This window comes from Dermacentor silvarum, chromosome 5 (assembly GCF_013339745.2).
Source record: "Dermacentor silvarum isolate Dsil-2018 chromosome 5, BIME_Dsil_1.4, whole genome shotgun sequence".
NCBI classification, from domain to species: domain Eukaryota; kingdom Metazoa; phylum Arthropoda; class Arachnida; order Ixodida; family Ixodidae; genus Dermacentor; species Dermacentor silvarum.
In genome coordinates this window covers 98,714,546-98,730,968 of record NC_051158.1, presented here as the reverse complement: position 1 = coordinate 98,730,968, position 16,423 = coordinate 98,714,546, and the positions used below count along the sequence as shown (strand labels likewise).

General features: G+C 48.2%; 1 protein-coding gene across 1 annotated transcript in view; it reads right to left on the bottom strand.

Moving 5' to 3' along the window:
• The window catches only part of LOC119454264 (fatty acid synthase-like), a 45,441-nt gene that overhangs the window by 28,340 nt on the left and 678 nt on the right, over positions 1-16,423 (bottom strand). The window contains exons 2-6 of the mRNA XM_037716238.1: positions 16,170-16,385; positions 11,924-12,253; positions 10,949-11,068; positions 7,536-7,891; positions 3,146-3,499 (exon numbers count right to left, since the gene is read on the bottom strand). Coding sequence (XP_037572166.1) covers positions 3,146-3,499; positions 7,536-7,891; positions 10,949-11,068; positions 11,924-12,253; positions 16,170-16,385 — 1,376 coding nt within the window. The remainder of the gene's footprint in view (positions 1-3,145; positions 3,500-7,535; positions 7,892-10,948; positions 11,069-11,923; positions 12,254-16,169; positions 16,386-16,423) is intronic.

The following is a 16,423-nucleotide window of genomic DNA, read 5'->3' as shown; positions in this document are numbered from 1 at the left end:
GAATGCGGTGCTTTCCTGTTTGGTCAGTTTTGAGTGAGGTGGCGGGTACACCCTGCGTCCCAGTCAGTGGATAATGGCGTTATACGTGCGGGGTATGGTCGCCGCTTCTGCTGCATCACCAGGTAGTCGGGGGTCTCGCGAGGCGGCGAGAGAGGCCCGGATGACGTGAACGCCGGCCGCGGCGTGTGCCGCTTCGTTTCTGTCGAGCCCTTCGTGCCCTGGTACCCATGTGACGCAGCTGTAAGGGAGTGGAGTGCTTCTGTTCTTCAGAACTTTGGCTGTTTCGAACGAGATTCGGCCTCTCGTGTAGTTGCGTACTGTGGATTGGGAGTACATGAAGACTGTGACCACGTTCGCGCTCGTGGTGGTGGCGAGGGCGATCGCCGCTTCTTCCGCGGCCTCCGAGTTCCGCCCCCTGACGGTAGCGGACGCCAGTTCTTTGACTCTCAAGTCAACTACACTCAGGGCGTAAGCGGTTTGCCCGGGTATTTCGACGCATCTACGTAGCGAGCATCTGGATCGTGCTTGTGCCATCTTCGGATGGCGTCGACTGGAGCGAGCCGGTGTCCCCGATGATCCTCGGGATGCATGTTGCACGGTAGTTTGTCGATGGCCAGGGACTCTCTTATGCATGGCGGTATCTTGATCTTGTGGTCCGCGTCGAAGATGTAGCTTTCTCCGTAGCCGAGGCACGCAAGGACCGATGTGCCCGTCGGCGTGAGCTTCAGCCTCTCGAGTTGGTTGGTCTCTCTGGGCTTCCACCATCTCTTGCCAGATGTTGTCGGCGTGAGCTTCAGCCTCTCGAGTTGGTTGGTCTTCTGGGCTTCCACCAGCTCTTGCCAGATGTTATGAGCCCCCATTTTGAAACGTCGGGTGGTAGATGCCACGGGTGGTAGACACATGGCGAGCTTCGTAGCTTTGCGGATGATGACATTGAGCTTGTCGACTTCGCAATTCTTGAGAGCCAGTTACGGGGTTGCATACGTTATTCGGCTGGTCAGTAGAGCTTGAAAGACTCTCAGGGTGTCTTGCGCCTTGAGGCCCTTGTGTCGATTGGCTACCCTTCTTACTACTCTCCTTGTCATATGCAAAGCACAATTTGATGTGAAGCACATAGCACAATAGTTTTCCACTATGGTATCGATCGTTCTGGCCTCCGAAATACTTGCACAGATGCGACAGCTGTCCGAGTCTGTGTAGAACGCGAAGCCTTGCCCTAATTGTCCATTACGGTCGTTGCGCGATCCAGGCAAAGCGTGTTGTGGTGGAATAGTAGCTCCTGTAGAATAGTATTCGCTATTTCACAGGAGCTAGATAGAGCACAACAACACGCTTTGTCTGGCAGTCTGGGCAGGAGCCAATTCGACGATATGGCATGTTTCACCCGCTAGAAAGAGGTGCACTGTATTGACCGTCCACGTTTGCATACATTGCAATTGGGCTAGTATTTACAATACTTTCGCGATGTTACACATCTGTTTCTACGCGACAAGCTTCTACGCCATATCTCATTTTGATTGCCTCTCGGTAACCCTTCTTGCCGTTAATTTCACAGCGAGGGTCTCGAATCAGGCAGCTCTGATGCCTTCAGGTAGGATGAGCGGGTTTACTCACCATTTGCCTTCACCCGAAAAGTTCACGTACGACGTGACGCCTGCGTTAGATAGGATGTTCCACATCCGCCGCCAAGGCTTGTGAGTTGTGGCGCTGGCTAACACTCTCAGGCTTAGTTCTAGTAAATAAACTTAAGTACCCCAGAAATTTGACGGGAAAACAGCACCGCGGTAGTGCAACTGGTAAGAGCATCACACGCCTAATGCGAAGACGTGGGTTCCTACGTCACCTGCAGCAAGTTCAATTGCCATCGACTTTCATTTGGATTTAGTTTTCATTTGTTTAATTCAATGAAGAACTACAAGTAATATCCCCGTAGAAAAAAAAAGAAACATCCCATTCAGGATTTTATCAATAACTTGCCACCTCCGAACCCCCTCTTGATGAAGGCCAGACCCCGACCTATATGACGAAATAAACGTTTGTTCGTTATATATATATATATATATATATATATATATATATATATATATATATATATATATATATATATATATATATATGTTTGTGTGTGTGCGTACGTGCGTGTCTTTAGCGGGAAAGAGAGCGAGTGTATGCGTCTGTGAAGTAGGGGGGTTGGGAACGGAGGGCGTGCCACTTCAACCCCTCCTCCACCCGTCCCCCCCCCCCCCCCCCACAAAAAAAAATCCCACACACTCGAGAACTAAGTTGCCACGCCACAGAAGACTGGCTACTCAAGAGCCCCCTATCTGGGAATTGTGACTAAAAGCAAGTGAGAAACACTAGACGAGCACAGAAATGAAGTACAATTGAAAATGACTAAAAGCATTCACATTCACTTAGGGTCCAAAATACACATTACAAACGTACTAAGAACGGGACATAAAGTAGCAAATGTATACAAATCATGCATTATGCAGACTGGGTGCATGACCGAACATATACTGTCATAAAAGCGTTCTACCTAATTCAGCAACCGCTCGTGTCATGATTCGAGCATGATATGTGCTAATTATAGGCTGCAGGATTTTTTTTATAGCAGGTAGACTGCGATGCCTTTCTAGCACGTTCTCAAGAAAAGCTTGGTTTCCGGTTGAAGCGTCATTCCACCCAGACGCAGTCACTATTGCATTATGAATGGCTTCAGCTTCTATACTTCGTTTCGCGTGTGGCAAGCAACGCTAAGACTACAGAGACTTCTCTCTACTGGCATTCACAGCCGAAAATGCCTACTGTTTATCGCCGCCACGCAATTTACCAAGGAACAAGCGGAGTGGCACGTTTCTGCCACCGGTAGCCACGCCTCGACCTCGTGACGAAGATATAGTGCATCGCATGCTGAAGGGACAAAGGTGCACAAATAACACTCAATTCGATACAGGCTTACGTCCCCAAGTTGTCGTTGTTATTTTATGTAGCGATTGTTCCATAGAAGGCGTGGCGGATCGTAAGCAACGGCACCGCAAAGCGAGACCTGCTGTTCGCGTAGCTTCCACAGCGTTTGCGCCTAAGTATTAAACGGAGTATGCAACGTTTCAGCTGAGCAGCATGTACCGAGCTGGCAACTCACCATGGCGAGGTTGAAGATCCCGCCGACGGGTCCCATGGAGGCGGCTTCTTCGATAACCGCCCGAACTTCTTCGATGACCGCGACGTCGGCCTTTCTCTCGAGCACCTCGACACCCGCGCCATGCCAGCGGTGCAGGCACAGCCTCTGGTATCCAGTGCTCAGCCCTGAGCGGGAGATGAGCAGAAGCTTGCGGCATCCGCGAGTCACCATCCAGTCGGCGAGTTCCAGGCCGATGCCGCCCAGCCCTCCGGCAATCACGTACGACTTGTGCTCGAAGAAGCAGGGGCGCGCGATGGCCTCTACTGCCAGCGGCATTGCTGGGGCGGTGGAACGTTGACTCTCCTCCGGCCTGATCTGGACACAAGTAGACATCGCTTTTGATGAAATTTCTTGTGACTATTACCATCACGGTTTTCGCAGCGACAATTTTTCCCAATGCCTTATGAACGCACGAGATTTTACGAATTGATATCAGTGAACCCGTTACATGAATTCAGTGACGCGGAGCTCTACATCTGGCACAGCAGGTTCTTCAGTGCAGATAGAAAAATATTAATTACAAACTTGGAGTAGTTGTACTCGTTAATCCTTCAATATGCGCTTAGAACGCAGGACGAAGGGGCTCAGTTGTAATCGTTTATACGTTCGAGTTGCTCGAGTAAACGCTTAGTTGTAGTCGGCGCACGTGCCTTTCGGTCTGTCTCACCTTGCCTCTCGTTCTGATCGCTTCTCGAAATAGGCAAACTTTTTGACGAACTGGAGATAATTAGGATCTCTACAAATCGATTCGCATCTCTGGAAGGGTTAGGGGGGTGAAGCTTATTGCAGAGAAAGATGAGTGGGTTTCACGCGACTATTGACCCTTTTCCCGGCGATCCCGTGGGCGCTGCCATGTTTGATCACGTGGTGACGTGTCCATTGCTTGCCTCAACTGCCTCCGTTGCCTCCTTGTTTACAATGGAAGTGTATTAGGCCGGCGCGGCTTAGAAAACCTCTGTTTTCGGAGATATCGTAGACGATGACTAGGTGGACGACACGAAGCTTTGATCACAGCTTCAGAGAACATGCAAAAGCGCTTTCGGAGCTGATTAAGCTATGTCCAAACGGCGCAAGCAGCATATATGGTGCTTGTTCTAAACGCGGGGCTAAATATGTATTCCAAGCTATCCAAGCTTTCTGATTATGAATTGAGTCAGGACCAGTGTGTTTTGCTCTTTGTTCTTTATTCGGCAAATATTTTGAAGCAGTGGCTTGTCGGTTTCTGGACTCAGTGAAGTTCCTCGGTGCGGCCACTATCTGATTATATTCTGCCTAATCACTCGCGGGTGTGCTCAGTTCCGATAGATTTGTTCTTGCTACGCACAAGGCTTGAAACGTAGCTGTTTTGTACATTGTAATACCTTGTAGCAAATATATATTACAGCTGGTAACTCACTTACTCTTGTGGACCCTCACGAAACATTCAGCTTCGACAATTCGTGCGCTATATCGATGTAGTACCGTCACTTAAGGCCCAACCGCATGCACGCGATATTCAAGCGACAGCGACAAGCGACGCGACAGGCACACCCTGTCGCGCTGTCGTGTCGCGGCGTGGAGCAACCGCATGAACGCGACATCGCGAAAAAGAGTAGCGACGGATTTACATTGTTGTGCGAATAAGTGTTATCGTGCGCGCGTAAAGAAATCTCAATTTTATCAAAAGGTCAATGTTTTATCTAGACCTAGCTAAAATATGTTATCATCCCCAGTGAAAATCCGTCCCATGCATCCCCAGTGGAACTCCGTCCCATGCCGCCAGCGTAAGGTGCCGTGGCGCCATCTGTTGGGCAAAACCTAAAACACTTTCTCGGCTCTCGGTGGCGTCTCAGGCCTAACACCGTCAAAACAAAACAACCGATCTCAATAATAACGACAAGAGAGCGCCGATACTTAGTCTACAGCTAGCGATGAGGTGAAGCGATGACTGATTGTGCTATTTATTTTTTGCTGTCACAGCAGAGAGCAAGTTGCAAGAGCGAATTCAGATCGAAGCGGGCAGACTGATTGCTGCCATGTTGTTGTGCAATCGCTGTCCCCAGCGGATGTCGTCGCGCTGACTTCCGGGCGACAAGCGATATTTTCTGGTTGGCCAGAAACCGGCGACACGACCAGCGACAGCGACGGATAGCCCTCCGCGACGGCAAAACCTGTCGCTCGTCGCCGTCGCTTGTCGCTGTCGCTCGAAAATCGCGTGCATGCGGTTGGGCCTTTATTGTGCGTATATAGTGCGCATATATTCAAGTGTGCACCCATTCACTTATTCTTGACACATTGGCGAAAGAGCGGGTGTAAGTTTCCGTGCTGGTTGGGATAGATGTGCGTAAATACCGTGCGGGAAACCTACTATGACAGGAGGCGGCGCTACTCCCGTTATCAGTGTTTAACGAGCAGTACTCACTCTTGCCGACGTACCTGGGCTGAAGCCCTTTCTTTGAAGGCTAGCAATACAACGCAGGCGGATGAGCAAACTTGTGTTTCCTCGAGGAGATCCGTACATCTCGAAGTGCCGGAAACACGCACGGACAATTGCAGCAGCGGTCCGCGAACTTGGCCACACATATTCATTACATTCCTTAATATGCCAGTCACTATTTTTGCAGCCAACTACTGCACACGTCTTCAATCCATAGGATTCAATCCAGCGTGATTGGAGGACAGTGCGTTAGCGAAAACTCAGTTGCATTGCCGTGCGCGGTCGCAGAGGAGAGGTATGGCGCGCCGCCCTGAGCGCCATCTTGTTTCTCTAAAACAAACTGCTCCGCGAAAAGGGTCAATACACTAACAAGCCAGCGGCAGGTCACTTTGCGCTCTGGCTGACTTTCAACCTCGCACCACCTCTACCGACATCACTGCCACCCTTCTAAGCAGAGGATACGAATCTTACCGCAAGATATGCATTACCGGAACTTGCCACGTGAAGTCGTCTACCCACCAGGAGCCGTACCAATAGGTACCCGCGGTCTTTATTTCTTTTTTTTCCGCATACAGCGCGATATTGGAATGCACATCCTGCTCTCATAGCCACTACAGCTGATTGCTTCTTTCAAATATATTTCTGCCGATTCACAAGAATAATCGCATTGCTAGCCTTAAGCAAAGCCCGCCCCTCTGAAAGTCCGACATATTCACCTTAGAGGTTGTAACAAATAACAGTAAATAATAAACATAGCATATTGCACTAATTGCCTTATGCCACATGTTGCAATTTACAAATTCTAGCCGAAGAGCTCGAAAGGCGGATTCACTTGGATCGCATTCTAAGGATGACAGCAGTTTCGAGATATTAATTCCCGAACTTTGCGGAAATAGTGTCTTCGCCTTGCAGTTACTTTTTTGCTTCAGTGCATAAAACGACGTTTTGTGAAGGAAGTAAGTGGAGCGACAGTGCATTTTTACCCCAAGTTTGGCGGCGCATATCTCGTAAATGGTGTCATCCACACATTTACTTTCAAGTGGATATGCCTTGCAGTCTCACACGCTAGAATTTGTAAATTACAAAATGTACCATAAGGCAATTATTGAAAATATCATTAGTGATTTTTTAGTTAGTCGATTATGCATTTCAATTGTTTGTGCGTGTAATGTCCGCCTCTTCGAGTAGACCAGCTCACGCACTAGAATTGTGCTATCTGCCAAACGCAATTTTTAAATATTTTTGAAAGTGTTCACTGAAACACCCTGTATATGAACCAGATTGCAAGGAAGCTGAACACACCTCCCTCATAGAATTTTCTGGCTTTGGCGTCGATTGCATTGCCTCCCGAGGGAAGAATTTTGTGGGCGTACTCTTTCACAAATGGCATAATGTACCACGTGTCACAGCCGTATGTCTCAACGCGAAGCATCTATCAGCTATTTGATTGTTTTAATATCCTCTTTCCTTACAATGAGGGTTAGGTGGGAAAAAAGTTGTGTAAGTAGCATGACTAGTTCCGACCACTCCAAAATCCTGAATGTTACATTACTTAGAACTACAATAATATTTGGCAAGTAGTACAAATATAACGCTTGAATAACGACACTGCTAAGCAAAAAAAAAAAAAAATTACACGATAAATACGTGCAATCTATTTAGTCTAAAAACAATACTTTTAGACAAATGTGTGTCGCTATCATGAAAATAGCAACAAGGACATCACATCACGGGAGAAGGCAACGTAACAATGAATTAATGAAATCATAGCCAGCAGTAATACAAATAACAGAGTTATACACATAATAGCTTTACACGTAATGATCTGTGAATACCTTGAGAAACAAGCTATTGGCTGTAAAACTGCCAGGACAGTTTTTGATGGTTTCAAGTGCGCACTTTTGGTTCTTAAACTCTCACCCCGACTTCACTCACCTGTATCACAACTTTTCCAACGTGTTTCCCCGAAGCCATAAACTGGAAGGCTTCCTCGGCTTCGTCTCGCGTGAACAGAATGGTGTCCAGAGGACGGACGACTCCGGAAGCGATGCCATCGCGAACCATTTCGACGAGGCGGCACTTGTCAGTGGCCAAGTAGACTTCGTCGCCAAGCACCCTGTCCAACGTTATGGCGTGGAACGTGCAATTCCGGATAAGCCCGGACATGCCCAAGGGTGAGTTCTTGGACAGGTCGAACTTCCCAATTTCGAGGAAGCGGCCGTGGTCTGCCAGGCAACGCACGCTCGCCTGGAGCTTCTCTTCGGCCAGTGAGTGGAGGACAAGGTCAACTCCTTCGGCGAAAATGAAAAAAAAAATCAATGATACACTTCTTTTGCTTGAGAGGAAGCTTTAGCTCGGGCCGTACTCTGATGCCGCGTATTCGAATACGTACGTGTAAAACGCCGAAATTAGTTGATAGGAAAACCACTACACTAACTTGAATGAAATATGTTGTGTGTGAGAGAGAAAGTTAAATGCTAGTGACAGTTTGAAGCAGAACTTTGATTTAGGGCCTGGTACTGTTTACTAAAATTGCTGAAATCGGCAAGTTCGAAATAGAACCACGCAGTTTACAGATGCGTAACTCTGCACCAAAAGCAGATGTCACATTTCCGTCCACTGCACACGTAAGAGCATATAAAGCGGACAAATCGAATATCTGAATATACAGTTTATGGAAATTTCTGACAAGTGTTTCAAGTATTTGGCGAAAATTCCTACTTGCAAATTAGGGGTATATTTTAGAGCGGTGTATATTACAGTAGACTCCCGATAAAAGAAGCTCGAAAATGCCGGATAAAATGGAACGAGGGTGCCAACTTTGATTGGCAGCCCATAGGCAAAATGTTAACAAACGTCGCTTGAACGGAACGCCATTTCGTGAACTCCGGTTAAATGCAGCTGAAACCAAGACTACCAGAACGGCTCTCGCTCGTTTTGTGCTTTGTTTAGAATTCTGTGCACAGTTCTCTCACACGAGAGAACTTTATCAAACTTAATCAGATTTGGTGCAGTGGTTGCTGAGAAAAAAAAACACACACACTACGCTGTTCTGGCGCTTTCGCCATGCCCTCCTTCTCCGCTTCCCTCCTCATACTCTCTTCGCTATCGCCGTCTTCCATCCTTCACTGTTCTCGTTCGCTCGGTTACGCCGACGATCGGCGCAGGAACGGGCGCCTAAGAGCTGCACTCTAAAAAGAGTTCACAGAGTATGCGCTCTGTGACAGACGCCGGCTTTGCAACCAAAGAATGCGCCCAACCTTCAACTAGAGTGGAATGCAGTGAAGAGCACTGCACGGGCCGATTTTTTTCAGCCCGGACCCGGCCCGGGCCCGTTTTTACTTTGGCCTGCCCGCCCGAGCCCGACGAAAAGTTTTATGGCGAGACCCGGGCCCGGCCCGGAAATAATCTACGTTACCCACCCGGTCCGACCCACCACCCCTTTACCTTAGGCTCGAGCCTGGCCCGAGCCCAGCTCGAAAGCGGCCTGAACCCGGCCCGAGACCGAAAAAGATTACCAGGCGGCATTAAAAAAATTAAATAAAGAAGAGAATGAAAAAAAAACTATTCTTAAGGCATAAATACATGTCATATACAATTATGAACACCATTTGAGCGGTCTGAACGCAAATACCAGCGCGCGAAGTAGTACGAATGACCCTGCCGAGCAGTAGCATCAGCAGTTTCTAACGGCGCGACCTTATGCGGCCCAATCCACTTCTATCGCAGCGCCGCCACAGTATTTTTCCACGTCGGGCGTCTCACTGCGAAGCATGCGCCGCCCCAGCCGCTCGTCCCACTCAACCGTATTCTATAGTGCACTATAGCCGAAGCGCAGCCACGACCGGTCGTGAGCGCAACGCATGGATGGAGTAAATGGAGAAAGAAAGCTTCTAGTTCTTCCATGGTGCAGCGTAATGCGCTGCTTCTAGCCGGCCGGTTGAGAACATGCGTGCAATCATGAATGGACGCAGTGCCATATTTCAGCCGCGTGACGAATTATCTTATCTTACTAGTCATCGTTTCACCAATTCGCCTTTGAAGAATCAGCAAGTCGCGAACGCGCTCACAACGCGCTGAAAGCAATAATTACAGTGATTTAGGTAAGGAATATAAAATGATGGGGTTTTACGTGCCAAAGCCAGTTCTGATTATGAGGCACGCCGTAGTGGGGGACACCGGAATTTGGACCACCTGGGGTTCTTTAACGGGCACCTAAATCTAAGTACACGGGTGTTTCGCATTTCGCCTCCATCGAAATGCGGCCGCCGTGGCCGGGATTCGATCCCGCGACCTCGTGCTCAGCAATCCAACACCATAGCCACGGAGCAGCCACGGCGGGTCAGGTAAGGAATATAATGGCATCCTTTGGTTTGAGGCGACTTCGGTCTTTCTGGACTTTTACATTCCGTTCAAGCAGCGCAAAATACGACGGAAGAAGAAAAGGGAAGTACACAGGTGTAGTACTGCTAGCTTCCAGCTGCGCCGGGGTAATAGGTTTGTCAGAGTCGAGACGCGCGAGGATAACTCGCTGCACGTTACATGCACACCACCAGAAAGTCCGAGCCCGGTCCGGGCCTGCGTCAAAAACCCGAGCCCGGCTTGGGCCTGGGTCAAAAAGCACATGCCGTGCCCGTGCCCAGCCCGAGCCCGTGAAAACCCTGCCCTACCCGGCCAGGCCCGGCCCACGGGCCGGACCCGGGATTTTGTGTAAGCCCGAGCCCATGCAGTGCTCTAAGGCAGTGATCGCGTGTAGCGCTACGGTCATCAATTGGTTTTTGTGGTAGCTGTGAAGTTATGTCCGCCTGTTTAGAAGAAGTGAGCACCGCGGAAGCTCCACGCCCAACAGCGATGTGGCCCATTTGCGGAAAAGGAATAATCTCCTCACCGGAAGAGGAAGGATCGCTTCAGGTCTCTCGGCGTCTAATGAGAAGTGCGTCTGTCACGTGATTTGGCTCAAGACCTTCCTCCGCCAAAGGTAATTGTACTGTCGGGGCTATTTAGGCAGCCCCACCAAGTGAACACTTACACTGTGTCTCTCTTATCATCTCACTGTTCACTAATATTGAAAATAAATAATTTAAGTTCTTGCAGCAGCAATGTCTTCATCCCTGTCCGGTCGCCTGGTCTCCTGGCGACCATGGCATGTCAACGTCGCTCGCCTGCCATTAGTAACGCCGGACTGCAAGCTGCAAGGAACGAGTATCCCGCATCCTAACACTACGAAGCCGCCTGACGCGCTTCATTAGCGCTTCGCGATCTTAGTTTCTTTATTCTAGACAAGCAAACAGCAATAACGCCATAAGAAGAGTGTGAAGGGGAAGATGTTGTTGCAAACTTCCACTCACCCCTGCCCCTGGTTTCGTCCAGTATGCGCGCCTCGAAAGAGAGGTCACGTGAGCTGGCGAAGTGTCGATCTTCCAGCTGCGGGAAGCGGCGCTTGAGAAGCTCGCGCTTCTCCGTAGAACCTGTGCGCAAAGTGAATGATGCAAAAGAAATAAATCATGCGGGTCCAGCGCACATTATGAAATTTGTGTCATGCGACGTTTTCGTGAACCAATTAATTCAATGTTAGGGGAACTGCTCGTCGTCGTTACAGCGTTTTGGCGCATAGCGCTATTGCATGCCTGCCCGGCAAGACGCCGATACTCGCATCACGTGGCTCGTGTCACCGACGTGACCTAGGGTTACACTTTTTCCAGGACCGGCCGACTACATTAACTCCAGGATTGATGCAGTTTATTTCACTGTCCCCAGAAGCGGTCAACATATTCAGCAAACGAATAGTTCAGAAAACCAAGGAATAATTAATTATTTAATAATTATTATAATAGTAAAAAGTTTACCAGAAGTGCTACCTTAAATATTATTTCATTGCTTTTGCAAGTTGAACAATGGGATTTAGGTTTTCTTGATTTAGAACCGTGTTTGGATTATACTGGGTTAAGAACTCTACAAGTTCACATTTTAATCAATGACTTCAGAGCGTAAGTCACAGTTGCATAACCCAACTGGGTTGGCGCTCGTAAGTTCGTTTGCGCCGAGTTACGTGCACAATGCCTGAGGTATCTGTGCCAAAAAGATGCGCCGAATATAAACTGGCGTTTCGCCTTTCATTTCAGTAAAAAGAAAAGCAGTTATTTTTTTTTCCTGCGACCTGCGCGAAATAACAGTTGGTGTGGCTACGCATGCTTCCGAACTATGGAGGACCGATGCCTTGGTACTGCTTCAGCATTAATAAACGGACCGCTTTTCTTTTTCATTTGTTCTACACTGGGTCTATAGATTTCAAGGTGCTAAGGTCAATCACACGGACTCCCTACCGACAGTGGTGAAGACGGTGCACCCCATGGATAGGGCGATGGCGATGGCTGCCTGTCCGACGCCTCCGCTACCCGAGTGGACCAGGACCGACTCGCCGGGCCGCATGTTACCTCGCATTATCAGCGCGTAGTATGCAGTCGAGTAGACCATCGGAACGGTGCAGGCGTCCTTGAGGCTCCATGTTTCGGGAATCTCCCAAGTGAAGTCCGGATCCGCAATGGCCACGGTGGCTATGGCCTGGCTTGGCACCAAGCTCATAACCCGGCGACCTTGGCTGTCTCTACCTGAGAACTCGAAGCCCATGACGCAGTCTAAAGAGGTCCGCTTGCCTGAAGTTACAATGTTGAAATTGATCGGGTTATTAACGCGATAGCGTTTAGAGCCCTGTGTCGCAGAAAATTCGGCGTAGGCAACCGGCGTGTGATTGCGGGCGGCGAAGAAAATCATCCAACCACGTCGACCACGCCGGACCTCCACGTGGTGCAAGGTTTTAGTTAACAAAAATTGAATTTCTCACAGTGAAATCCGGAAGAAAAATGGCAAAGTACGACTATACCATTCGGCATCGAATTCGCCGTTGGATTGATTGCCTATTGGCGTCGGATTGTAATTTGAATGTATGATAAAAGCTAATTCTGCTACGAGGAAACTCAACCACTAACCCCTTTTCCAGCATTTCTACCAGACCTGCGCGCGTCGGGTCAATAGCAAACAATTAATAAAATAAAAAAGTGTGCTAGGGCCTTCACATTTTAATATAAGACCACTTATATTGCCCCTGAAAAACCGTCCTTCCAGCAATGCATTTCAGTTTAAATGAAGCCGACTTTAAGGGGGTCGGTGTAAGCTTGGTCTTTGTAAGCTGGCTTTCCCACGTTCAGTGTTGCAGTGAATGAAGCTTACTTGCCGTATGCGAATGATGTGATGCGAACGGGTCCCGATAACGCTATCGCGTTCTACTCTTATAAAGGCGAAGCTTCAGCGTCCTCCCATTTTGAACCTAAAAGGAAAGAATTATATAAATCTATGAAGGAGGGCTGGCTAGTACATGTCAGAGTAAAAAACTTGGAGGACGCTTAAGCTTCGCCTTTAAGAGTGGAACGCGATAGAATTCAAAGATCGCTGACCGCGGAGGGCCTGCGTGGTTCGGGACGATTTTTCGCTAACGGACAACGCCGCCGCCGTCGACGCCACTTTTATGCGACACGAGGCCCTTAATGGCGTCAAAACAGCACCAATTCATGGAATGCAGTAAGCTCCGCGTCTATCAGTCTTCTATTGTTGTTCCTTGTTGTCGCGCTGCTTGGACAACGTGTGTGGACCCTTAAAGCGAGTTGCGGAGTGCAAGGCTCGACGTCTAAAAAATATAGCTCAACCAAGTCATCTAGAGTAAAGATTGACCACACTTCCGGTTATTGGCGATGCCACCTTCAAATTACAAAACAAGTTTGATGTCACAGATTGCGCAAAATCCTGATCAAGCTTTGAAGATTTTACCAAGTGGATCGGCTAAGTGATCAGTGTTGATAAGACGTATCTTGGGATCATCAATTACCATGCAGTCATTTGGCCTAAAGAATTTTGCAGCGTATTTCCTGCGTGATAATAATCAACAACCAGAGGTAAACCCTAAGACGTGGGAAGCAACGCAATCACAATCACTGGTTCAGTTTCGTAATATTGTTACGGCATCGGAAGCCTGTCGAGATCAGCCAATTTATACATGGTGTCACTGTACTGTGGCGCTGGAGTAAAAAGCTGTGAAGTATATACTCAGCTGCTCAGGACTGCGCAAAAGAATTCACAACCGGTTTTGAACTCTATCTTGCTGCAATTTTATCACTACACATATCTTCATGCACACTGCTCTAGCTGCATCACAGATACTAAGTTCATTTCGAAAACATTCGACAACCGGTAGTGAGCATTATGGCACTGGCAGACACATCTTCACTATAGATAACCTTAGCGTAGTGTACGGTAGTGCTGCTGTGCTCAAGAAGACTCGAGAACCTCGTTTCTTGGTGCTCGCCATTCATAGAGGATCGTAGTGCAACATGTGAGTAATGCGCTTGCTCAATAGAATGTAAAATAGCTGCGCTGGGAACAATTGTTCCCCCAACTTTTGAACAAAATCGCGATGCAATAAACCTGCGTAAGTCCAAAACTTGTCTGCTTTAATGTGTCCAGCTTGTGTTCAATGGTCCTTTTGCTCGTCAATGACTTCTGCCCTGTTCCCTCCATGCATGGAACCTAACGAGCTACACTTAGTGGACACTTTATTGATCGGGCATACAATTACTTCCGCTACTGGCACTCCCAGCGCTCCTTCTTGTTTGATAAGTACTTCCGGTAAATAATAATAATGTGCTTTGAGAATACCGTTCGGCAATATGAAACCTGTGAGACGCCTATCCTCTTAGGCACTTTACATAATTTTCAGCGCGAAAACAAACGATCTGTAATTGCTCAAGCTTCGCACGCGTTGCAGCCGAGAAGCCGTTTTAAGGACGTAGTCATTAGTTTCAACATGATAACCTTGTGCGCATTATGCTTCGTAAAATTATACGTAGCCTTTTTTTCGACGCCACGCAAACTAATAAACATAAGTACTTGATAATTTTGACCTCATATTTGGACACAAAGTATGGTGCCTGAAAGTCATATCAACTCGACCAAAAAGGCCGCCTTATCTGTGGATGCGGAGAGCTTCATTTCGCTCGACATGCGTTGTTACAGAAAGACTATAACACCTGCATCGTGTCTCACGGAAGCGAGTAGTGCCTTATCAGCGTACATGTTGTTATGGCTCATCCTGCCCCTCCCCGTAAATCATTGCAACGAATATGTGGCATTTCTTAGTGCTTCTGTTTTGTGACAGAACTCTTACTTTATGGCAAAGAAAATGCTTAATTATGCATAAAGTAAGAGTGATACGGTCTTTTTGTGATGGTGCGTCTACAATCAATATCACCGTGTGACCACGAACAAACAATGGCTTAAAGACCTAATTGCAAAAATATGTGTATCCGTTTATCAAGGTTGGTTAGAAAACTTGGAAATTTTTATCGAAATAATAGTAGACGTGCGATTTAGACTGCTGAACACTTGCTAATATAGAGGTGATGGACTACCGCATGAAAGGTGACATGCATAATAACGCCATAGTAATTGGGGAAATGTTTACGTAAACTGCACCTATTGACTGGCTAGAATGCAAGAATGTACTTGACACGTTTTTCGTAGAGAGAAGACGTCTTTTTATTGCGATATCAATTATATGGACACTCCGGGCGCATTTCCATTGTCGGCGTCGGCGTGACGTTGCGCATAAAGTCCAAGTGCGATAACATTGATCCCACGCGCCGTATGCTATGGGTGCGAGGGAAAGCATAAGGTGAGCCGATGATGGCAGCTCCACCTCGCCCGCATAAGCGAGGAAGGTGGACCGTGCAAGGCGCAGGGGGGGAGGAAAAGGGGGCGCTATAGTCTGGCGGCGGCTGCCTATGGTGCGGATGAGCGCAACCGCGCGGGCCCCATTTTAAAGCGAACTGCGAGGGGTACAGAGTCTGGACGCGCTGAGGGTTGATAGTTTCGCGTTCGCTGTGTTCTCACCGCTTAGTTCGCATTGAAGCGAGAGGCAGTCCGAATGCCAATTCGCTGCTACCGCTTTTCCGCATGCCAGCGTTTTGACAGCGAGTGTCCGCGGTGATCGAGTGAGACGTGTTCATGTTTGCTGGTGCGCGCGTGGCACCATGCTTGTTAATTTGGTGAGTAGGCGAACGTTTACATGTTTATACGGCCGAGAGAACTACTATCCTTCCTTCGTATAGCTAACTAATAACTTGCTGTTGTAATGAAAGCTTCGCTTATCGGGCGACATTGTCACTTTTTTTAAGGAACACTTTTTTTAGCGAACAGGCGGAAGTTAGGGCAGTTTGTGCACAGTAACCTGGACGGGTTGGTATGATTGCTTCATCAAAACCTGCGCACGAACACCTCGTCCTCTTTTCTCTGCTCGTCTATTTGTGCACTGATTTTCATTGGGCAGCTTGTGTCTGCGCTTTTATTGCCTACCGTGTCCAAGCAATGTTTCATCATTAAGGTATTCCTTTGTAAACGCGCAGTTCTATTGCGAAAAAGAGTTAACGTGACCAACGATTGGGTAGCCCGAAGGCCGAACCTTTCCTGCTAAGCCAGTAAATGTCGTTTATAAACCCCGTGTCACTCGAACGACGCACTGACCTGAAATAGGCTCTGGTGCAATCTTTCCCGTGGCCAGCAACACGTCACGCAAGTTGAGCGGTGCATAGTACACATCGCAGAGCCTTCCGTCTTCGACAGTCCTGCTGGAGGGGGAGGCATACTTGAGTGGAGATTCATACCACTGCAAGCTGGACAAGTCGCCTCGTCTCTGGATGCTTAGGAAGGCGAAATCCGTGGTTCTCCTCTCTAGGTTACCTGTAGTGGCGGTTTAAGGGATTAAGAGATGATAGCGG